The sequence below is a fragment of the Ambystoma mexicanum genome, chromosome 6q, assembly GCF_040938575.1.
Source record: "Ambystoma mexicanum isolate Mex_15411 chromosome 6q, UKY_AmexF1_1, whole genome shotgun sequence".
Lineage (NCBI taxonomy): Eukaryota > Metazoa > Chordata > Amphibia > Caudata > Ambystomatidae > Ambystoma > Ambystoma mexicanum.
The window spans coordinates 39,814,214-39,839,527 of NC_090937.1; the positions used below are offsets into that span (position 1 = coordinate 39,814,214).

A 25,314-nucleotide genomic window follows, 5' to 3' on the forward strand; every position below is an offset into this window, starting at 1 on the left:
CACGCCGGCGAACACTCTGAGCAGGCAGTGCACAATCTCCTACGAATGGGAACTAGCTCAGGAAGTCCTTCAAGAGATTTTCGCCCTTTGGGGAACCCCTCAAGTGTATCTGTTCATGACCAGTGTCAACCGGAAGTGCAAGCTGTTCTGCTCCAGGGAATTTCCCCAAAGATGAGATCTAGGTGACGCGTTCATAGTGGACTGGGAATTTCCAATCCTGTATGCATTTCCGCCATTCCCCGTCGTTCCTTACGTAATACAAGAGGTTGAGGCAGTTCAGGAAAATTATGATCCTCATTGCTTCGGATTGGGCAAGGAGAACATGGTACCCGGACCTTCTAGAGATGGCCATCTGCCTGCCAATTCATCTTCCCTAAAGAACGGACCTACTCTCGCAAGAGGAAGGTTGCATCATTCACCCAGAGATCAGGACTCTCAACCTTCACGCTTGGTGTCTGAAAGGGTGAGATATAAAGATTTGGACCTTCCAGAAGACGTAATGGAAGTGTTGCCGTTGGAATAGATTTCGCAGCTGGTGCAGGGAAAAGAAACTCGATACTTTCTCATGTAAACTTCCTCATGTTTTGTCTTTCTTACTTCACTTGACCCATTCTGGGTTGCAAGTGGCCACGGTGAAGGTCTATTTAGTGGCTCTATCAATTTTCAAAAGATCTCTGGATGAGCGATCATACTTCAAAGTGCTGATTGTGATACAGTTTCTGAAAGGCTTCACAAATTTGTTTCCACCTACTCCCTTCATCGTCCCATCATGGAATCTAAACCGTGTACTAAGAGGTATTTTGCACTCTCCCTTTAAGCCCTTACATTCATGCCCTTTAAGGAGGCTCATCATAAAAACTGCCTTTTTAGTAGCCATCACATCTGCTTGTAGGGTAAGTGAGCTACGGGCTCTATCTTCCAAACAACCTTTCACATCCTTCTCCAAGGATTAAGGTAGTTTTAAAGGTTAAGTCATCTTTCCTGCCAAAGGTTGTGTCAGAATTTCATTTGGCACAACGTATTGCACTGCCATCTTTTTATCCTCCTCCATCAAAGGAGGAAGAGAGACTACATTGTCTAGACCCAAAAACGGTACTAAGTTTCTATATTACAAGAACTGCAAGTATTCGTCAATTTGTTTAGCTTTTCATTGGTTATGCTGGTCAAAGATTAGGCTTAGCAGTCACAAAACAAACTATCTCTAGATGGATTGTTAAGTGTATAACTGAGTGTTACTCGTTGGCAGGCAAGGATTCACCCAAAGTTCTGAGGGCGCATTCCACTAGAGGTGTGGCTGCTTCCTCGACTCTAGTAAGAGGTGTACCAGTGAGGCACATTTGCAGAGCAGCAACACAGAAATCCCTTTATATTTTTAGTAAATTCTACTGTGCAGATTCTTTTTCAGGCGAGGAAGCCAAATTTGGAAAAGCGGTCTTCCATTATATAAACAAATAAGTACATTCTTGGCACTCTCCGCCTAACTCAAACTGCTTTGGGAGTCTATCAAAGATTAGGAATACGTGGGAGGACACAAACCATTCAAAGAACAAGTTACTTACCCATGGTAACGTTCTTTCGACTGGATGTTCCTGCCATGTATTCCTAATCGCCCTCCCATCCATCCCCTCTTGCCTAGAATTTCTGTGTTTTACACCTTCCTTTCTTGCAACGTCAAGACTATCTCCTCCTATGACACAGCATGCTAATTAAGGATGGAAAAAACTAAGAACTGAGGTAACGTCAGCATGCGTGTTCTATATACCAGCATCGACGTTACAAGGGATGCTACGGAGACCATCGAGGACCAAGATTCAACGCTGCACGACGCACGATTCTATGAAGACATTTTCCGAAGCAAGTTGCAAGCAGACTTGAATATATCAAAGGTGATGAATACGTGGGAGAAACATCCATTCGAAAGAACGTTATCACGGGTAAGTAACTTGTTCTACTTATTTCAGTTGAGTCCAGAGATTTACAGGAATCTAAAAGGAACAGTTAACTGGACCATGAGGAGTTTCTCCCAAATGAAAGATGCCAGGCCCCCAAAAAGCACGATCAGAAATATCCCTGCATCACTGCTTGCTCATTATCTCAGCAGAAATCTGATGCCCATACATTGCTGGATGGCTCAAATTACTTATCCCACTATGCTCAAAAATCATTGGTTGCAGGGATCTTTTTGTGGAAAAACTTTTTAGTTATACTTATTGAGCCTCTAGTCGCTGAGCTTTAGTGGATGACTGCTTATTCCCTAGTTTAAAAGAACAATTCCTATAAAACGAGTCATTCAGCAGGTTATTTCCATGCATACGAAAGGCTTCTGACTATACAATGAAGATGTGGTATGAAGACTCTCTGTTCTGGGTTTATTTACGCATTAACTTTACTCAACTTCTTCCATGTTATAAACAAAATTGTGTTCGTTTTTGATGCAGTTTTAGGAAGCACTTGCAATTGATAGCATACACACTAAATGTATACTAACATGTTTGTTCTTTTTGGCAGTTTGACATTTCAGACGTGGTACGAAGCATGAGACTTCAGAGGCATGGCATGATTCAGACAGAGGTAGGTGAATGGGTGGACTGCCTCCTAGACGTTATGGAGACTGCAGAATCAAAAACTGAGTTTACAACATGCATGCACATTTTATAATTATGTAACAGTGTGGCAATGGGGGAGCTAGTAGCCAAAGGGTAGAGTAGAAGAGGTTTTTGACTGTGTCTTCAGCCAGATCCTAGGTATTATTTTAAGGTCTTCTTCGTGTTCATAAAATACCAAAACAACAAATATTTATCACCGTTAAACATTTCATAGAAATTTGCCAAGCTTTTATTACTCTTTCTATTATGCAAGGATTGATTACAAAAAAATATGGCACCCTGTTAGGTTCACAAGATTGGCACTTTGTAATGTAATGAAATGTAACATGGTGTTGTATAGCACACCACTGCCATTTTAATGTCCTTGCTGCAAATGGCCCGGCAAGGCGAGAGTAGGGGTTGGCGTGTTTGTGGGGGAGAAAGATGCAGAACATGTAGCATAAATGAGTGCAGTCTGGAAGTACCAGACTCCTGAGTACCAGTATGGTTCTGGCAGTGACACTTGGGTATGTGTTTTGTCCAGAGGGGAACCCCCTAGATCTATTATTACAACATTAGGACACAAGATTAGCTGCTGGTGTGGCTCCATGTGTGATAGTGCTAATAAATGAGAACTCTGACATTGCACTGCCAACTAGTGTTATTGGTATGCATAAAGCTGCTGGTTGCACAGTGGCCTTGCTGTGAAGTGTAAAGGTTCTGGAAGATGGAGAGGTCAGTTGCTTAGTTTGGGAAGCAGGGATTTGGGATCAATGAATACCCCTGCTATAGGGTTTCGATGTTTGTCTGTACCTTTTGAGTTCCAGTCTGCTGTTGTCCTCAGGGAGGAGGCTTTGTTGTGTTGTTCTCCAGTGGGTTGCAGAATGTCTACTGTTGTGGATTCAATTTCATAAATATTGTGCAGTGCTGTTGGAACTTTATGGCTGACACGTAACTGTCCTTTACTTTTTTGTACACCTTCGCAACCTGTATAGTTTGTAAATTGGCAAATACATTGCAATCTAGTGTGCTCATCCTAATGCTCAAAACGACCATGTCACTTTTGCAATGACTGACTAATTTGCTCCTAGTTGTGCCTTTGAGAGCACATATTTAGTGTGTATAGGATTCTTAACATCTCATCTAAGAAGGATTGCTCCTGAAAAGAAAAGCAGAGGGATACATTCATACCACTATATCAGACCTGCATTATGTTTAAACAGTGTTTTGTTGTTCCATTCAGGCTCTGCATGTATTTGTTTGTTGACTACATGTATTTCTATGCAGTAGTTGAAGTCTACTGCATAGAAATACTTGTACTCAACAAACTAAGTAGTCCATGGTACAGCAGAGCACTTAATAACATTCAGAGCAACATCCCAGTCAAGAAAGGTTAAGTAAGCAATGTGAGGCTAGGAATCCTGGAATGTTGATCTGGTGAGAGGCCCTGCAATTTCTCACTTTTTCAATCCGCTTTATGAACTCTGTTTCCCTGATAAGGCATTTGGGTTTTTTATAATTTGCTAACAAGAGCAAGCCGTTGCAGTGTCCATCTGTTTCTGTAGCAATCTCCTTGGTTGCTTACTGAGGAAAGACTTTGAAGTTGCCTTTTCTTGCCCAAGGGGTTCTGAGGTAAAGGATTATCTCCCCCGTATCAGCATCTTTTTCAGGCTGTGGTATTTGTAACCCCTAGCAATAGATCACCTTTCTGAGCCTGCACCACAGCCTCTTTAAAGGTTCCTTTCAGCTCTGGTGAAATTTCAGCTGTCACCAGGATCTGGGCTACAGCCACAAGCAAGCTAGTTCCTTTATTCTCTTGAATATTATCTGGCTCTTGCCAGCTTGTGGGGCAAGGCATAGAACAGGTGCATTGCTCTGCCCTATTCTGTAAGCCCCAGCTCCCTGACGATCTAGCGGATTGGGTTTAACCACCTCCTCTTCCTTTAATTTCCCAGTATGTGGCCTAATTGTTTTGACCTCCATTTCACTCCTTGTGCTTCTCATGCTCTCTGGAACACTGTTTCATTTCCACACCGTGTGGTGGTGTCTGCCGATTTTGATACCTTAGCTTTAGGCACTAGTTATTTAATGAAATGTCAGCATTGTGTGTCAATTTCATCATTAGCCCGGTCATGTGTGATTGGGACATGCTAAGTGGTTCCACTCCATCTATGCTTGCCTTTTCTGCCACATCATCCAATGTTATGAATGTTAAGTTCAGCCAGCTCAAGCCCTCGGTTCCACAATCCAATAGCTCAAATAAGGGTGTCTGCCATCTTGGGATCAGGCTCGGGCATCATGGCAGTTGGGTAGCCTTGCGTTTCAGCTGCCAATACCTTCTGTGATTGTACTTGCTTACTAGAGCCAAGTTTGATCTGGATTCATGCACTCTGTGTGATTTCCCACCTCTCTCCGCGAGCGACCGCTCTGCTCTGAACTTGAGTTTGAGATTCACATTAGAGAATTTATGACCAAGTTCCGCTAGTCAAAAAATCCTTCTCTGTGAGGAGATTCTCACAGTGAGGACAAAGTAGCAGAAGACTTGCAACGCATACTGTACTCTGTGTAAACCTTTCACAAGGCAGATTGTATCTAGGTGTATTCCCCCCCTGGCAGCCACATTTTTAAATGGATACACCCTCGTGTATGATATGGCATTTGTAATACACCTATACACAAGTGTTTCAAGGCGCGACGAGGCAAGGAAGGGGGACAGAGGGAGGACAGAGACAATGTTCTTACTAGGCCAAGTGACATTGAGATCGCGCAAGTGCAGGGGGGGATGGGAAAAGTGCCAGGGGATAGGGGAGGGGGCATTGCTGTATATGGGATCAAAACAATAACAAGAAGTGCGGCCAGCAGTTGGCAGGTGCAAGGGTAAGTGCAGGTCGGGGGGACTGTAGGGTTACAGATACAGACCCCAAGTGCAAGGGTTGCCGGGAGGCCGAGCGGGTGTGCAACCGGGCGGGTAGGGATCTGGGCCCGAAATCAGAGGGTAGCCAGGAGACCAGTGCAGTATCGGACAGGAAATCAGCAGGGGAAAGGAAGAGAGAAGGCAGAAGCAAAGAGGAAGGTCTTGAGGTGCTTCCGGAACCGGAGATGGTTCTCCTCATGTTTCAGAGAGGCAGGGAGGCTGTTCCAGAGGGAGGCCCCAGATGAAGAAAGAGATCTACCACCAACTCATTGCTTTGAGAAGCGACTGTCCCTAAGGGAGTTGGAGGTGGAGGAGCGAAGAGCTCGAGTAGTTAGGTATTTAACAAGAGAGAGTTGGAGGTATTGAGCACCCAGGGCCCAGAAGGCCTTGTGGAAAATGCACAGGGTCTTGAACTTAATCATTGCAGCCACTGGAAGCCAATTCAGAGATTTCAGTGCTGGAGAGATACGACCCCTGGGCTTGAGGCCAAGGACAAGCCTCATATGGAAACATAGTTGCACTCCACTTCAAATATTCTTAAATCTCTAGGGACTTCACTCCAGATCTTTGACTAACCTTGGTACGAGTAACAACATGTGAGACAAACAGCTAACTGAAGAAAATCAGACCCGTGTGATAGTGAAACCTCCGCCAACAGGTGGCATTTTCATAAATTAAGAACTTGGATGATCCCATATGGGCTTCCTTGGAAAAGGGGATGAATGGAGTGGTTAACAAGAACATTTAGTTTGTGCTTGAGACAGACTTGTTGTAAGACCTTGCTGCGCTGGACTGTCCATGCAGCTCATTGAGAATGGTATAGTGCAGAACAGAGTGATGCAACTGCAACAGTTCATGGAGAAATGCATGCCACTTCTGGGGAACCTTGGCATACGATTTATGGATGCTATAAGAGATTGATTGGTGAAAGAAGGAGCGTCGTTCAGACATTCAATGACTTTATGGAAGATGATTGCCAGTGGCCCAAGTAGAAGAGGATGAAATTAATCATAGAGTCAAATGACGAGCAGCCCCGTTTAGAAATCCTGGAGTTAATGCACGTCTGCCATGGAATAGTGACTGGCGAATAGTCGAATGAGAAAAAAAACGAAAATGAGTGAAGGTGTACTGAAAATTGTGTTGGTTTACACGGTACTCAACTCCTCAGAAGAGTCACTCTTGGATGGTGTTAAGGGGAAATGTCACATAGATAAAGAAAGAATTGGCAGCTAGCGAGTGGAAACATTTTCCAGAAAATCATGACCTAAGGATTCACTGAATTCAGCAGTTACTGCGACTGTTACTAAGACTGTACTGGACACCATTGAATTAGGTCTTTGTGGTTTTGGCGCAGGCCTAGTGACCTGATACATATGCTCTAGTTCTGTCAAAACTTTAATCATTTCTGGAACAACATTGATAAAAAAGATATCAGCTATTCTGACTGCTGACTGTGCTTAGCTGTGTGGCAGTGCTGCTGGGATCCACGTTTGTGCTTAAACAAATTCCATACTGGGAGAATTTGTGGGTCCTGCAAGGTCTCACATATGTACAATGAAGATACTATTAGATGAAAGGACCTGGTTTCACCTATGGTTGGTACCTGGATGTGCGATTTGATGAACCAAGCTAAAGTGGGAAAAATGCCTATTATGAGAATATTTTGCCATGTTTTGGCAAGTACTGGAAGGATAGCGTTTAGTTGGCGGTAATTCCCCATTATGTACACCCCTCGCCTCACTTTCCTTACCCTAATCTGCTCGTCTCTTTTTTTTTGGTGTCTAGCCATGTTTGTTTTTTGTAAGCTTGTTCCACCTAGAGATGGAGGAGATTAAAAGGTTGGGTGGAACGACTGTTGGACATGGAGGGACATTACTAGAGAATGTTGAGATGAATGCATTTGAAATTAGTCCAGCTTCCTAGCCTTATGTAATGTAAGAAATTAAGTACAATTGATTGTTAAACGCAGTAATGGATTAAACATTGGTTTCACCTCACTCCGTAAAACACAATATTTATTTATTTAATATACACTTAGCCAAATGGCTTTGAATATACAACAGATATAATTACACAAAGTACACCAATTAAATTACATATACATGTAAAAACTCAATCTGCATGCTATAGAAACAGGAATAAAACATTCTTACTATTGAAAAATAAAATCTAAACCTACCAGTTTAAAAATATTTCATAAAAGGTTACATAAGCCATTGCAAAAAACGTATAAAAAAGCATCCCATCAGGATTGACTAGGTATTACGTAAAATAGTTACAATTCTGTTTATGGCCACTTCATACAAAAAACAAAGGTGTAGCGATTAGGAAGCTAACACGCTACTAAATTGATTGTGGTCACATCCATTTAAAAACGAGGGCCACACCAAAGTGAGATCCTCTACATTTAAACCATTGTTATATGCTTTCAGATAACTGGTTCTTATCCTATGCAAACTCCCACAAGATACAAGCCGGTGTTCAAGTGTTTCAGTAGCCTCTGTGCAACATAGCCTACAGAATCAGGAGTTTCTCGTAATTCCTTATCGGGCCCCTTGTGTCATGAGTGCAATACTGATGTTGAATTTGAGTCTCATATTGTCTTGCAATAGAGCCGTTTGGGTATGCAATTAAGTAAGTAGATTTAACTACTCGGGAGGTAACATACTCACAAAAAGGGACACTGTTGCTCCCTGAAAACAGGTTCACTAGGTATTGTTCTTTCTCCAGCATGGGGTCTGGCATGGATTCACATGCTCATGAATATTCCCCATCATCAGGCTGGGAATCCTCGGTAAAGAAAAAATCAGTTTCAGTTTTGTTTCTGAACTGTCTTTCTATTAGTAACCAATCACTGGTCTCTGGGTCATACTGCCCCCAGCCAATGACTGCCCTCTAGCTAAGCCCCTTCTCTGGCAGCCATCTTCAGACATTTACCGCACATTCAAGTGTTGGGAGTCCTCGTGATATAGCTCTCCAGCTTTTACTGCGTTTAGCAATTTTTCGAAAAGTTTCCTCTTATTTTTTTCCGTCAATCGAGCCTCAAGCTCCACCGATTCTACTTCCGATCAACGGGGACCCATTTCGGAATTTTCTACACCCCTCAAGGGCGAATTTTCATCGAGTTTCCGCTTCTTGGAGGATTCCGGAAGATCTTTGAGGCCTATCTCGCGTGGACATGGCCCAGGACAAAGGAAACACGATGCCTGGATCCAAGCTGTTCAGAAGCTGCCCTGGATGCGGATTACAGAATGTCTTCAAGGAAGATGAGCACTCTCGGTGCCTCTATTGCCTTCACAACGACAAATCGCACGTGGCGAAGGACTGTGCGTTTTGTAAGAACATGTCCGACCGGACAATGAGGAATTGTCGTACCCGACTCATCAACTGGCTGGAGGTGGAAAAGCCCAGCAGCAGATGAGAAGAAGTCTGAGCGGTCTTCTAAGACCTTTGAGGGCGCTCCGGCGATGGGGGCCCAACAAAAGGCAAAGCACTGCGAGTCAGCGGGCACCGGGAGCGCCGATGGTTCGGGCTCCTTGGCTGCCAGGCAGGGCGCGATGTCACCGACGCCATCAACCACAAGCCAACGCTCTGGCTCGGTGAAGAGGAAGTCGGAGAACCCGGGTAAGCTTCAGGACAAGCCCTGGTCTATCCCGATGGCGGCAGCCGAGGGGGAGCAAGACAGTGACCCCCCCAAGGTGAAGGCCTCAGGCGTGCCCAAAGTCGCAAAGGCCCTGATTCACCCAGCTAAGGCCTTGATCGAAGGAGTCGTGGCGACCCTGGCAAATCCTGTGGAGGCTACCCCAGTGGAGACGACTTCCGGGCCTAGAGTTTCCCTGCCACCCTGGAGGGAATCCTCTTTTCAGCCTATTGATAAGACCCCTGTGAAACCCTGGGTGGAGAAAGAGGGGGGTGCACGGTAGCCATAACGGACACAGATACCACCTCTGAAGATGAGCTGGCTGGCGTCGCAAAGATCCTGGACAAGAAGTTCGAGGAAGTCCGGTCCTACAGGAGGGATCCCGACGAGGTGGACGTAGAAAGCAACGGTGGAGCCGACGAGGAGCCGCGGACCGTGGAGGAAACGGAGGACCCTACTCCCCAGCCGTTGCTCCCATCGCAGCCGGTGCCTATGCCACAGGACAACTCGGGAGCAATCTTGATGGCTATCCAGGCCCTGTCTACGGAGATAAGGACAAGGTTGCCCTTAACCCCAGCGGATGATCCAGCAGCATCTGGACCGTCGGGAAGCCCACCGAACAAGCAGAGGCGAATCCATCCTCTGCCTCCTTTCCACCCTTACCTCCTTCCCCTCCACAGAGGGATGAGACGGGAACGGAGACAGCGACGACAGGGACCGACGACGGTGGTGATGACGGGACAGATCTCCCATCACCTCCTCCCGGGCCTCCCCTCCCGATGAAATTGGCTCTTTCGATGCCACGATCGCCAGGGCTTCGGAGCTCTTCCAACTTTGTCCCGAAGAACAGAAGGAGGAGGGTTTCCTCTACCAGCGACGGGAGGCCAAGAGGAAGACCGTCCTCTAAGTACTGTTATTAGACGACATCTGGGACGAAGGACTGTCGCTACTCATGAACCCATCCACGGCTCCTGCAAAGAGGGATCGGTATGAGAAGTAGTACCGGGTCCTGGATTCCGCCCCGATGTGCCTCAGAGCTCAGCCGTGCCTGGATTCGGTGGTCTCTGCAGCAGCCAAGAAGAAATAGGCAGGGACGATGGGATCAACTTCCACTTCCCCACCAGATGGCGAGGGGAAGAAGCTAGACGCAATGGGACGGCGAGTCATCTCGTCGGCGGCGACGACCATCAAAGCTGCCAACGCCCTTGCGATCATGGCGCGCTACGACAGGGAGATGTGGTTCCAGATCGCCCCCTCCTGGATTTCCTCCCAGACGACAAGAGGGCAGAAGCCCTTGAAATCCTGCAGGAAGGCGAGGTGCCTTCGGACCACGCCATCACAGTGGCCACGGACATCGCTGACACCAGCTTTCGCCAGATGGGCAACAGCGTTTGCCTTCGCCGGCGTGGTTGGCTTAAGGCCACCGATTTCCATCAGGATGTGCAGACCAGGGTACTGGACATGCCCTTCGACGGGAACAACCTGTTCGGCAAGGCAGTGGACGAGTCACTGCAGGCCATCAAGGCAGACACCGAGATGGCCCGGGCCTTGGGTTCTCTCCATCAACGACGGCTGCCCTTTTTCGGACCTCCGGAGGCAAGTCTCAAGGTGCCTCCAAAGGCCCGTTCATCGTCGCAGGAGGCCTACAGAGGCTGCAGCAATGCTGGAGGTCATCATAGTCGCCAAGGAGGCCAAGGCACCAGTACCTCAGCGAAGCAGGATTGAACTGGCCACGGCATCGGTCCCCCACCGAAGCACCCCAGTGGGAGGCCGGCTGGCAAAATTCATCAGCGTGTGGGAGTCCATCTCCACCGATTGTTGGGTGCTGGACGTGCTGGCCCACGGGCACACTCTGCAATTCTAAAGAAAGTGTCCCCGTCTACTACCTTTGGCCAGGAAGGAAAACCCCGTCCCACAGCTACTTCTGGAGGTACGAGCAATGCTGAAAAAGGGCGCGATAGAACTCGTCCCAAAGAGGCTCCAGGGCTCTGTATGTAGTGTACTCGCGGTACTTCCTCGTCCGAAAGAAGACCGGCGGTTGGCGACCCATCCTGGACCTTCGTCATCTAAACAAATATATCAAGTCCCAGAAATTCTGGATGGTCACCCTCCAGCAAGTGCTGGGACAGCTGGAGGAAGGCGACTTCCTATCATCGCTTGACTAGGAGGATGCCTACTTCCACATCCCCATTCTCAAAGGACATCGAAAGTTCCTACGGTTCGTGGTCCAAGGGCGACACTATCAGTTCAAGGCCCTTCCCTTTGGATTGAAGTCGGTGACCAGGGTCTTCACCAAGTGCCTGGCACCAGTGGCGACGCGGCTGCGGCTGCGCCTGCAGGGGATCCACATCTACCCCTACCCGGACGATTGGCTCATCCTAGCAAAGTCAAGGGAACTCGCCGTCGATCACACAGCGAAGACCGTCCAACTGCTCACGGATCTGGGATTCTCGATCAACTTCGCGAAATCCCACGGGGTACCGTCGAAAGACGCCCTGTTCCTGGGAGCCAGGCTCGACACAGTGGCGCGATTGGCTTCGCCATCGGAGGAAAGGATGAAGGCCATCCTGGGCAAGGTACAACAGCTGTTGACCATGGACGTGGCCAGGGTGAGGTCCATCAAGTCCCTACTCGGAATGATGTCCTTGTGCATCTACCTCGTGCGCCTATACAGGTTGCGGATGTGACCACTGCAGGAGTTTCTCGACGCCCGTTGGATGCAAGCGGCAGGCAGCTTCGAAGACAGGATCTCACTCAACAAGACTTTCTGCCAAGCGATCCAGTGGTGGGGCACCAGCGCGCATCTGGCAGTGGCTATGGATTTCCAGACCCCGGCACATCAGGAAACGGTGATGACGGTGATGACAGACGCCTCTCTAGAAGGATGGGGAGCGCACACCGGAGATCTCCACACAAGAGACCTTTGGCTCCCGAAGGAGAGGTCCCTACACATCAACGTCCTGCAGCTCCGAGCTGTGTTCCGGGCCCTCAGGTCATTCCTTCCGTCCCCCAAGGGCAAGGTGGTAAGGGTCTTCACCGACAACACCACCACGATCTTCTACATCAGGGGGGCACCAAATCCCCAGCCCTATCCAAGGAAGCCGTTGTCCAAGGGATGTTCCTGGTGTCCTTCCATCTGGCAGGAATAAAGAACACCTTTGCTGACTCACTCAGCAGGGAGCTGCGCTCGTGCCACGAGTGGGAACTTCGGCAGGATCAAGTGGATCTCCTATTCCGACAATGGGGCAATCCCCAGATTGACCTATTCGCAACGGCAACAAAAGCCAAGTGTCAGAGGTTCGCCAGCAAGTTTCCCCAGCCGGGGAGCATGGGCGATGCCTTCTCATTCCCCTGGGATGACCTGTTCCTGTATGCGTTTCCCCCGTTGCTGCTGTGACTCGTCAGTCAACTCAGACGGTCCCGGTGCAGGATGATCCTCATCGCACCGGCGTGGCCGAGGCAGATCTGGTTCCCGGACCTTGTGGACATGTCAGCGCCCCCCCCGGTCAAACTACCGACGGACGCGGATCTTCTCGCCAGGGAAGGAGGCGCCATTCTTCATCACGACCCTGGATCGTTGAACCTGCAGGCCTGGCTCCTGCAGCACTAGAGTTCGGAATGTACGATATCCCAGCGGACTGCAAGGAGGTTCTTGCAAAGGCCAGGGCGTCCTCGACTCTCACTCAAGTGCTATGGACACAAATGGAAGAGGTTCTCTGTCTGGTGCCGTGCACAGAAGATTAACCCTATGTGGATTACGGCCCCTCAAGTGCTGCCATACTTGCTATCGCTGGCCAAGGCGGGGCTGGCACATGCCTCCATCAAGATCCAGCTGGCGGCTATCTCCCGCTACACCAGAACTCCGGGGCGGTCATCTCTGTGGTCTCATCGCCTGGTGAAGGAGTTCATGAAAGGACTGTTCCGATCGTTCCCGCCGGTGAAGGCTCTGGCCCCGGCGTGGGAGCTCAACGTGGTGCTGACCAGGCTCATAGGGCCGCAATTCGAGCCTCTGCATTCAGGACTGTTGAAGTTCCTGTCGTGGAAGACAGCGTTTCATGTGGCCATCACCTCCGCACGGCGAGTGGGAGAGATCCAGGCCCTCTCCTGTAAACCTCCATACCTGACATTCCACAAGATGAGGGTAGTGCTGAGGACGCACCCCTCCTTCATGCCCAAGGGGCCATCGGACTTCCATCTCAACAAGCCCTTGGTGTTACCTGTTTTCTTCCCGTCGCCTTTGTCGCCGGCTGAGAGGACTTTGCACTCGCTGGATCTGGCTAGAGCGCTGAAGTTCTACGTGGACCGCACGAAGAGTCTTCGGAAGACATCACAGCTGTTTGTAAGCTTTGGACCTGTGAACCAAGGGAAGGCGCTCTCGAAGGCTTCCATTTCCAGATGGCTCTCCGGCTGCATCATGCACTGTCACCGGTTGGCAAACAGACGTTGCCCGGCCGTCCGAAAGCCCATTCAACCAGAGCGATCGCTGCTACCACGGCGTTCTTGTCTGGTGTGCCCCTGCTGGACATCTGCAGGGCTGCTATGAGGAGATCGACGCACACCTTCACGCAATTCTACTGCATCGTCCGGGATTCCAGGGAGGAGTCCAGAGTCGGCCAGTGTCGCGCTTCGTATGTTCCACGATCAGTCTGAGAGATCACTTGGGCTAGATGCCGCTAAAGTAATTCAGACTTCCTTCCTGAGAGCACAGCTTGCAGGGAAAAGAACACCTGTCAGGCCAAGGGCTCAGGCAAAAAGGCGGAACGCACAGCGGAGCTAGAGGGAAGAAAACAAACAAAGCAAAAGATTACATACCGTTTGTTGACAATTCCAGTCCCTCTACCCCCTCCGAGCCCCACAAGCTTACCTGTGTATTCCTTTTTCCAGCGGAATACCTACTTGTGACAAGACACAAGACTGGGAGTGAGTGAAGGTCAGGGGAAGTGTTCTTGCTTGAAAAAAAGGGGGACCAAAGACTTCCCCCAATGATGGATCAGTGATGTCAACAGCAAAGCGTCCCCCAATCCAATGAGTGAAAGCAGAATCCAATGTTCCGAAAGCAAATAAGCGGGAAAAAACAGCAGAGCGTCCCACAATCCAAGGAGTGAAGCCAGGAGCCAAGTGTCTCAAGATCCAAGGGGGCGGAGCAACACAGCAAAGCAAATAAAGAACCAACAAGTGTGTAGTTAAACAGCGCCGTACTTGCTAGCGCGGAAAACGACACTCCGAGAGAGATTAGAAGTGGTGTTTCTTTCTTCGCTCGGGGAGCGGATGGCAAGGAGCGATTGGAAAATCCGGGATTGAAGGGAGCCCGGAGCCAGACATGAGGAGCAGAACCCAAAGCAAGTCCAATGTGTATTCCGTGGTCGGGCAGGGGAGTTGATCAAAGACAGGAAAACGGATAACAAGGATAACAAGGTCCAAAGCAAAGGTGGAATTCAGCAACCAGGTAAGCAAGGAAAGAATAACTTATCCCAGGAGCGTAGCTCGCGTAACGCAATGGTTTAGGAGCACCGGCTTGCCGGGGGCGAGGCCAAATATAGGAAGTGAATACAAAGGAGGCGTGAAACGCACGCAAAAAGAAAGTGAAAACATTCCAAAGGTTCCTTGCAGGCACGTTCCTCTTGGGAGATGTAGTTAATTACCGGCGGTGGCGTCGGCGTTGCTGTAAACGCCAGGGCAAACGCCATGGGCTTCTCCCCTGAGCATAAGAATGTCCTAGGAAACCGGAGGGCGTGACAGCCAGGCAGTGCTGCGCAACCTGTTCGCTTGAAGGTGAGCTTGGTGAGGAGGTAAGAGATGCTTAATGTTGAGTTGTTGAAATGCTTAATGTTGATCCTTGCCACCTCCCATGGTTGTGCATGTGTGCACTGCTATGTATTCTTGTATTCATGGGCATGTGAATGCATGCCCATAGCTCTCAACTCACCCGCTTTTGGCGGGTGTCACCCGCCTTGCAAAGGGCTGACTCACCCGCCAAGCCTCTTGCACGCCCATTCATTCCAATGGGCGTCTCACCCGCCACAAACAAAATCGAGTGATTTCACCCGCCTTTGCGAGACAAATGGTTGAGAGCTATGCATACTAGACCCCATGCTGGAGAAGGAACAAGTTACTTACCTGTAACTGTTGTTCTCCTGCATGGTTCTGGCATGTATACACATGCGAACCCTCCCTCCTACCCCTCTGTGGCTCTTCTCCTGGTCCTACTGCCACTTTACGTGCTACCAGATCTGAAGATGGCTGCCAGAGGAGGGGCTTAGGTAGAGGGCAGTCATTGGCTGGGGGCAGAATGACCCAGAGATCAGTGATTGGTTACTAGTAGAAAGACAGTTCAGAAACGAAACAGAAACTGATTTTTTCTTTCCCGAGGATTCCCAGCCTGACGACAGGGAATATTCATGAGCATGTGAATCCATGCTGGCCCATGCTGGAGAACAACAGTTACAGGTAAGTAACTTGTTCCATCTCCTGGGGATAGAACGCTAAAACATTGGATTAGGACATCACTTATTACTCGTAATTGACGTGTGGCTGCCGCAATAACCCGTCATAAATCACAAGTTTAGCTATGGGTTTGTTGCTTCGCTCTGCCACACTTTTGTATGAGATTAATGCAAATGAAATCAGTCTAGCTTCCTAGCATTATGCAATGTTGCAAGAAATTAAGTAAAATTGTTTGTTAAAAAGAACACAGTAATGGATTAAACATTGGTTCCACCTCACTCTGTAAAACACAATATAGAGAACTACCCTAACAGGAAAGAACTAGATATATAGTTCCTGGAAATGGGGGGAGGGGACGCGTAAATGGACAAGCAATGTCAGAAATGGGCCACGCGAGCCAACGTGCAGTAGGTACTATTTCAGGTTCCAGTTCACTCCACAAAACAAGTTGTAAATGTTACTGTAACACCAATATTTCCTTTAGGATAGCGTAACCAGCGGTGGCCATGGATACAGGAACCAGAGGCACTGGCTCCTGGAAATCTGACACTGAAATAGCAGGTGCACAGGTCACATGGATTGTCAGGGTTGGATCGGGCTAACCACCAGTTGGGCGCTCACATTTATATAACTTGAGCCAACAGCCCAGAAAGGGCAGAGACAAGGTAAGCTCAATGTGGACGATGCCTAGAGAAGCCAGCCACTAGGCAAAGAAAACGTCTGCAACACTCTGCAGTACTCAGCAAGCATCATAGGTGAACCCGGGGAGCAGGGGTGTTCATCCAGCAAGGAAATAGTCCCACGGAGAAGACAACGGCTGGATACTACCCAGGATGACTCCCAACAGATCTAAGGTAGAGTATCTAACAGCCAATCATATATCCAGGCCAGTAAAGCAAAGATAGACCCCTTCACCCCCCACCCCAAATGATTAGGCAACTATGCCAAAAGTTTTAAAAGTGGCAAGGCAACTACAGCTTAGGAAGAGTGCAGCAGCGATACCCAGTCCAACCAGTACGGTTGATTGTAAGAAGCAAAGAAAGAGGCCAGCAAAGGATCAAAAAGCAGGTTGAATCAAAATGCTTTTTGGATGCATTAGGCTACCATGGCACATCTCACCTCTGCCTGCTCTCTTTTTAAGGGCCCAATTCGTCACATATATGCCTTCCAACCAGTCAGCCTAGGCCAACTTCTTAAATTGGCAAATAAAATGAGATGTCTATCTTCTACTAAGCCCTGCTCAGAAGCAGACTCTCCTGGGCAGAAAAGCTCTTCTGAATTACTCCCCCCAAAGACACCATGCTCGACCAACTCGACCATGCAATTGTTATTCACTGTGGAAAAAAGCATATTCTAGACCCAAGTCAACCTTTGAACTACTGGCCCATCTCTAATCTTATATACCTCAGAAGTAAGATGAAAGAGCAAGGGATGACACAAGTACACTTATACCTAGAAATGGACAACCTCCTCTATGACTGCTTTAGGGACGGATCCCATGTTAGTGTTTGTGCCCTCCCCGACTCTACGTGAAAAAATGAATAATACAGATACTCCCTGGACAGGGAATAAGGCACAAAAGAGCAGGCTGCGAGAGTTCAAGGAAAAGTATCTAGATCTCTGAGAGCGCTCTGACCACATCAAGGTTGCAACACATTTATATAGTACATTGACATCTTTAACATATGATGCTACGTTGGACCTGGATTGGTCAGCCGGGGTGGTGTTTTAGGTGTGGGCATCATCTCTTCCTCCGGGTTGGTTGCTTGGTTGGCGGGAGGATTGACGTCCGACATCTGTGCTCCGGATGGGTGAAGGTCATTCGTTGTGAGATACGGTGGTCACTATCTAAGCTAAGCTAAGAAAATACATTCTGATTAATGCATGCACTAAATAATGGTTGATCAAAAGACCCTCAGTAGTGTATCATGTCATTGTACTAATCACTCAAGAGTTTATATCATCTACAACATTTGGGTTATGCAGGTCACAGGTTTACGGGCCTTGACCACTATAATACTGTTATTGGTGTGTTACATTTATTAATTGTTGCAAGCAGCTGCGCTTCAGCGTGAGAATGGAGCTGCAGAGTTTTCCAGCTGGAGTGGGAACGAAGGTGGGGGCCATGTGCTCCGAGCTACTGCGGCGGGCACCATTCCGTTTGACTGAAATTTCTCTGGCAGACAGTTTCTGAAGAATTTGGGACACAATTTCAGGCACCAAAGCCAAGACTTGTGAATTTGCCACAAATTGTTGTGACTCATGCCCCCTTATTTGTCCATCTTGCCTCCTCTGATCCCTGCTGTAATTATTTTCTATTGGGTCAACTATTCTATTCACAGGGGCATATCTGTCAGGTAACTCCGAAAAGACTTCATAGCCCACATCTAAAAGTTTGGTACTAGCTTCCAAGATTACATTTACACTCAGACTAGATTTTACCCCGATTTCAGGAGTATCTGTAGATGGAGAAAAGGGCATCGTACATACTCAATATCCACTGATGCAATATAATATAGATCTGGAACACCTTTAAATATTGACAGGAGCATACTCCGGTTCAAAGGCTTTTTTTCTTGCGCCTGAGACTGGCATCCGTTGTATATACAATTTGGCCAACGACCTTTGATGCGGTCCCTGCAGTCTTCTTTCTTGGGAGATAGAACATGGAGCAGTCTCTTTAAGAGAGCAAGTGAAGTGGACAGGTACTTCCTTAGATTTAGATAATCTAGGACGTCAACATAATTGATCTCATTCTTCTCTCATCTCGGACTGACTGTCTGCTATCCAGAAGTGGTGTGCCACCAATGATCTCTGCCTTAATGCCAGTAAGACGTAGAGTCTCCTCTTCGGCACACCCACACCCTCCTTTCCTGTCACTCTCTTTGACTCCACGCTTTCCTTTTCTGCTCACATCTCTGATGTCTCTAAGAAGTCAAACTTCCAACTGCACCTCCTAAGAGGTATTTTTCCTTTCCTCTCCTTCCCCCAGAAGCTTACTGTCTCTGGAGCCCTAATTCTCTCTAGGCTGGATTACTGCAACATCCTCTTTCTAAATCTGCCTGCTTCTACTCTCCGCCCTTTGCAACTCACCCAGAATAGGTCTGCAAGACTTGTCCTTGGCCTCAAGCCCTGCAACCGTATCTCTCCAGCCTTTAAATCTCTTCATTGGCTGCCAGTGGCAGCAAGGGTTAAATTCAAGACCCTTTGCATTGTCCACAAGGCTTTCTGGGACCTGATTCCAAAATACCTTCAACTTTCACTCTGTAAATACCTTCCCACTCTAGCTCTTCGCTCCTCCACCTCCCTCACGGTCAGTTGCTTCTCCAAGCAATGAGTTGGGGGTAGATCTCTGCCCTTGGTTGGGGCCTTCCTCTGCAACAGCCTCCCTGCCACTCTGAAACTTGAGGAGAACCATCTCCGGTTCAGGAAGCACCTCAAGACCTTCCTCTTTGCTTCTGCCTTTGCTCCTCCTCTCCCCTGCTGATCTGTCGGCTGCGGCACACTGCACCTGGTTACCCTCTGATCACCAGGCCCAGGTACAAGCCCACCCTGCCACACACTCGCACTGCCCCTGGCAATCCCTGGACTTGGGTCTGTATCTGTAACGCTACAGTGCCCTTATCTGCACTTCTCAGTCACCCCTTGTCTGTGCCTTAAACCTAGCACTTGCCACCTTGCTGGCTGCGCTACCACTTGTTGTTGTTCTTTACCCTTTCCTCAGCACTTTCCACTTCTCCCCTCTGCACTTTTCCCCTCCCCCTCTCCCATGCACTTGCGCATTCTCAATGTCACTGGGCCTAGTAAGATCGTTGTTTTGTCCTCCCTTGTTCCCCCCCTTGCCTCGTCGCGCTCTGAAATGCTTGTGTATGAGCGCGATACAAATAAAATATATCTCATATCATATCGGTAGAAGTTGCAATAATTGAACAAGATTCCTTTTGTTCAATTCGAGATTGGCGGTCTTTTCTGTTCCTGGACTGAGTATGTGCATCTGCTGCACTAGTTAAACTCAAATCCTTTGGATCAGCCGCCTGGTTAACAGACTGCAATGAAAGTCCTTTTAATGGTTTTACGCCCAATTTTCCTCTCCGGAAGAATTGGAGCAATCTTTCTGGCTTCACACTGTGTTTATGTTTGCACTCCTACTGTTATAGCAGTAATCTCTGCTTCAGGTGCCACAGGTTTCAGGTTGGATTGCTTATTTCCCTTTCTTCTCCTTTTGCCAGAATTTCCTGCGACTACCTCCCCTTCACTGTCAATAGTCATGTTAGTTGATCCTTTTTCTCCAGTATGAGTAAATGTAATTCTTTGAATAAACTGATTGGTGTCGTATTTCCTGGTCTGTTTACTTCTTTATTGCTTTGTTTTCTTTTCACGTAGATCTGAAGACACCCGATCTCCCATCAATTCCCTTTTTTACCTTTTCCGCTTCTTTTTGGTTTTCCCATTAAGTTTGGGAATTAGTTCACTAGGATTCTTCACCAAGTCTTCTTCTTTAAGTGGACTGGCACTTGGTTGGGGTTTCTGAAATAGACCTCTTCTGAGATCTGAGCCAATCGCACACATTCCTCCATTGTGGACATTGATAAAGGAGTGTCATCCATAAGATTCGTCACATCGGCCGAAATAGCTATATCCGAACCCTGTGGGCGCCTATTGTGATTCAGACAATGGCCACCTAACTTTGCTTCCCTGAGAGCCCTGCTCAGTGAATTCAGTTCAACCATAACTCCCTCCCAATTGCCCTGCATGGACGAGATTCAGATTGATTTTTTGTGTCCAATCTAATTTCTGCTAGAGCATTCCCAATCGTGACATTTATTGCGGATTTTAAAGCTACCAATGTGGTTTCGCTATCATCCACATCCTTAGACAATTCTAACAAAATGCCTGTGTGTTGCTGAACTTTGCTTTTTAAGGACTCAAAACTTTGACCAGAGAGGTCAAAACAAAGTTTAAAGCCGGCAATGTGGGGGTTGGATCAGTTGGTACAGAAAGCCCCAGGATTTCCTTAGATTGAGGTATTCAACAATGCTTTCTTCCACTTATTGTAGCAAGATTTCTGAGGTTCTATCTTGGTACAACCCTAGGTCCCGGGATAGCATTAAGTTCAAAGGATGAATCTAGGGAATTGTTGTTAATCACAACGCAATCTCTCTCTTCACCTCTCACTTTTTGGACTTTCAATCTAGGGCATAATTGATGTTTCTCCTTCCCTCCCAAAATCGGGGGGGCTCCTCTAGTGCCACCTGATTAGCGTTATTCAAACTGTGAGTCCTTCTAGTGGGGAAGAACTCCATTATAGTATTTTTTATGGTTGTGGCAGTGAGGGTATAGTCAGTATTTGTTATTAATACATCCCTTATAGATGAATGAATTGGCGTTGAAATGGATGACACTGCAGATCCGTTTACCAGTAAATTTGATACCGGAACCAGCCAATTCTTGGTTATCCACTATAAAGTGACTCTCAGATAGGTTGAGCTTACAACGAACTGTGGGGTGTGGTTTAAAAATAGATTTGGAATGATTTGCAACGTTGCTACCCAACCACGCAGCATCGTCTAATTCATGCACTATTAAATCATCCTCTAGCACTCAGCTTCTTAGGTGATACAGGCGGGACATCTTGATGATTTAATGGGGATGAAAACAAATTGTTTCCCAAATTGCGAAAACAAAATAGGAGCTCATAGGCTCACCGGTCAATTAGTCGGATGTTTCCAATTAAAACAGCTCAAAGGCTTTCCACCAACAACAAAAAAGAGAGGAAAGGCCCACAGTCACTGCTTTGCAAAATACAAGTAATTGTTACTGAATACTCAAAATACAAAGTCTGGAAAGAGGCATGGCTGAGCCAAGCAGCTCAAAGGTTTTAACAAGCTCGCAGTTGCTGCAGCGGCTACTGAGCCCTGCTCAGGCTGAGCAAGCTGTGAAAAGATCCCATGGTCCAAGATGCCGGACTTAGGTTTCGAGTAATAGCAGAACTCGTAGTCAGTGAGGAAGAAATTGGTATTAAAATTCAGTACCTATGTAAGGGACACCACCGCCTCGTCTTCTAGGCTCCCCCAGCGAACCACAACAAACCACACTCGAGCACCAGATTTTTGTGGTAGAAGCAAAGTCAGGTTGTGATAGGGGTTTGCCTCCCAATTAGATGCCAGAAACGAAAGACTTCCAGGAAAACCACAGCAAACCACACTCGAGCACTGCACTGCACTCCGTAAATATTCTGTTTTCTTCAAGAGTCCACATTACAGCCATTACTGTTCAATATGTACATATGCCCCTTTTGTTAAGGTGAACCGGAAGCAGCAGTAACTTTTTAAAATATTTGCAGATGATGCCCAAATCCACATCTGACTGGAAGCTGCCTCTGTATATTTAGACACTTGTAACCGCATAACATGGAGGCTGAACAATATCACCTGCTGGATAACAAAAAGGGCTACAAGCTGAAGCATTGAAGCTTGCGATGGAGAAGGGAACATCTAACTCGAGCCCATGCTACTGGACTGTAACATTGGGCAAAGAGTCCAAACCAGTGAGGAAAACATACAAATGTTCCTCTCACTTTAATCCTACTGATAGTCACAAAGGGAGCCTGAATGCTTAGACAGGTTCTTCCATCTACCATGTGAAGTTTATTAGATTGCTGAAATGTGTGCAGCAAAGAGAAGTTCCGACTAAACATTCCAAGTTCTAAGAATGCACAAACATTAACATGATCCATCCTATATTACCCACAACATCTTTGAACCCTTAATCACCCTCTTCTGTACAACATACTTCTTTCATAGTGGTATCTTTTCAGATAATCCTGTTTCTTTTGAACTTTTCTGAAAGATTGCCTAAACTATTGAATTTCAGTACTTTCACACCCCAAAACAGGTTTCCTAATTAAACTTATTCCACCTTTCCAGTTTTTTGTTTTTTACAAACTTGAATCTATCTTAATGCAGCCCTTCGATAGTAGTCTGTTGCCCACATTAATTTGTGAGTGCACCAGCAACACCTTTGCCTCTTCAGAGGGAGTGAATGTTTCGGGAAGAATATAGGTAACATGTTGGAGAAAGGAACATTAATACAGCAGTTGACTTTAGCCACCATTCCCAGAGACTAACTGAACTGATTTGCCTTTTTGTAATCTGTGAATTAGATTTAAATCTGTTTAATTGAAGTTCTAAAACTGTGCAAACACCTCTCTCAAATATTTTTGCAATGAGGACTGGACAACATTTCCTAGTCTTTTCACCTGTCCTTTCCTGCGAGATGAGCTGAATCTGTATTTATCTCAAATTGCTAGCAGTGAATTGACCAATGGGAAAAGTGAAATGTGTTCAGTACTTTTAAAGGCAATTATTACAATGCTGCCAAACAAACACAAAATAAAACGGAGAGGAGCAGGATTTTTTTTTTTAAATGCAGTTATATTGCACCCTGTAATGGTCTCTGGTTATAATTATAACACCATAAGGTGATTTGCTGCACAAAGTTGTCTTTAGTGATGAACAAACTGTCTTAGGCTAAAAGCTGATCTAATGAGGTCTTTATCCAAATTTGATTAGGTTTGTTTTCTACCTAAACAAAAAGAGGGATGGGATTCCATAGAATATTACCCCATGTGAGATGCACCGGCTTAAACAAGATTTAGGTGTTGGAGTTTAGCTTAAAGGAGACAGCTAAACTCTTTAGGTCAATGGTTTGCAACTTCTGCTTCTCTGGATGTTTTGGACTAAGACTAGTGAGCTCTTGAGACCTATTGTCTGAAAGGTTCTATGGCCAAACTTGGAGCTGCCTTTATTTGAATTACTTTTGATGCTGCGTTCTATATGTAACACACCTATCCCAGTAAGCCGGAATACCATCCCTGTTGCTTTCAGACCCTTTCTCCTTTCTCTACTCCTACCCCAGATTGGAAAAATGCAGGGTAGAAACCCTTGCAATCCCCCCTCTATCCCCTTTTCCCCTGCATCTGCTTGCTCTTAAAGCCCTAAACCAGGCCCTGGTCCTGCATGTCAGAATGGTCCCCACCATCCTTTCTGTTACCCTCACCCTTTTGCCACACTATGTTGATTCCCTTGCACCATTTGTGTAGGGAACCCCCCCCTACATCTCTCTCCCAAACCCTCAGCTCATGATTCCCTTCGCTCACGTGTAAGCTGCCACAGGACCGGACCCACATTACGGCAGCATAGACATCACCCTTCCAAATCCAATTTTTTCATTCAATGGGCAGGAGCCCAGTGTGCTAACAGTCTCTATTTGGTAAATGAAAAGCTGAAAAGGGGGACCTTCCATCTGAAACAAGGCAGTGATGTATTAGGAGCTTTCTTGTCTCATTGAGGACTTTAGTATGACGGCTGCCCTAATATTTTTTGTAGGTGGTTGATACTCTTCTTGTTTAAGCGCACCACCTGCTGTGCATTTCCACAATCAAATCCGATTGCACAAATTAAGAATGCAATAGTTTCAGAACCAAGGGATGTCACAGGTTGGATTTACATGAAATGCCATACACATCACCATTGTTAATGCTGATATGGTCTAGTCTAGTTACAAATTCCTTAGGCACATGCACTACATCATGTACTCTGTTAATGTATGTTTTGTTGTTTCTTTCCTTAGGAACAGTATATTTTCTGCTATCAAGTCATCCTGTATGTTTTGAAGTGCCTGCTAGTCGAGGAGAAGCAAAAGTGCAAGTAAACAGAAAAAAACACTTTGGTGCCTGATCACTAAGAGGAAGAACAAAAAAACTGGAAGCCAAATGCAGGGAAGAGCGGCTCATCATTTGTATATGTTTGTTATCACCTTCCAACCTTGCCATACCAGAATATTCTGACTTTGCCACTTCCTTGAAGTTCAGTCAAATGTTCAGAAACAAGCTATACCACTATGATTCTCCACAGATGTCGGGAGGGGTCTTTTTATAACAGTAAATACTATTTAAAAAGTTGCATTTCCTTTGCAGCTTCCTCATTCCGTTCTAGTTCTAGAATGAATAACCACATTGGACTTTTTTTAATGTTATGATGCCAAATTGAGTCAACCACCTGACTACTTTTTGTATATGCTTTTTATTCCTCGGGGCGGGCGAAAGGAGGCAGGGATAGAAAATTAGACAGTATTTTATCTTGGTGGACTTTGTTACCTGGGCACTTTGTAAGTCTGTTTTTTTAAATGTTTCGCTTGTTTATAGCAGAACCTTTTATTTCAGTATTTTCATAAATTAGGCCATTTTTGTAGGGGAGACTTGAAAAGCAGTATTTAATTCTTCACAAACGACTATTTACATAGGAAATGTTTATTGTAATTATCACAGTTTATAGAGTTTCATGTAAATATTTATATACTTTTAATTAAAAAATAAATTACTCATTGTCTGAACATATAAATGGTTAGACTTTATCACTGGTCTTTGTAAATAAAAAATATATGTTAAACTATATGGCTCAATGACTTTGCATTCCTTCCTTTATAGTGGCATGTTTCTCCAGCATGGGGTCTGGCATGGATTCACATGCTCATGAATATTCCCTGTCGTCAGGCTGGGAATCCTCGGTAAAGAAAAAACCAGTATCAGTTTCGTTTCTGATCTGTCTTTCGTAGTAATAACCAATCACTGGTCTCTGCGTCATACTGACCACAGCCAATGACTGCCCTCTACTTAAGCACCGCCTCTGGCAGCCATCTTCAGATTTTTACCGCACGTTCATGTGTTGGGA

The 25,314-nt window shown here is 46.5% G+C and overlaps 1 protein-coding gene across 6 annotated transcripts in view; it reads left to right on the plus strand.

The window, feature by feature from the left end:
* PTPN13 (protein tyrosine phosphatase non-receptor type 13) overlaps positions 1 to 25,035 on the plus strand; it is a 1,388,150-nt gene extending 1,363,115 nt beyond the window's left edge. For all 6 annotated transcript variants that reach the window (XM_069630435.1, XM_069630437.1, XM_069630436.1 and 3 more), the window contains 2 exons: positions 2,509 to 2,571; positions 24,215 to 25,035. In XM_069630435.1, coding sequence (XP_069486536.1) covers positions 2,509 to 2,571; positions 24,215 to 24,295 — 144 coding nt within the window. In that variant the 3' untranslated portion in view covers positions 24,296 to 25,035. The remainder of the gene's footprint in view (positions 1 to 2,508; positions 2,572 to 24,214) is intronic.
* Positions 25,036 to 25,314: the final 279 nt, after the last annotated feature.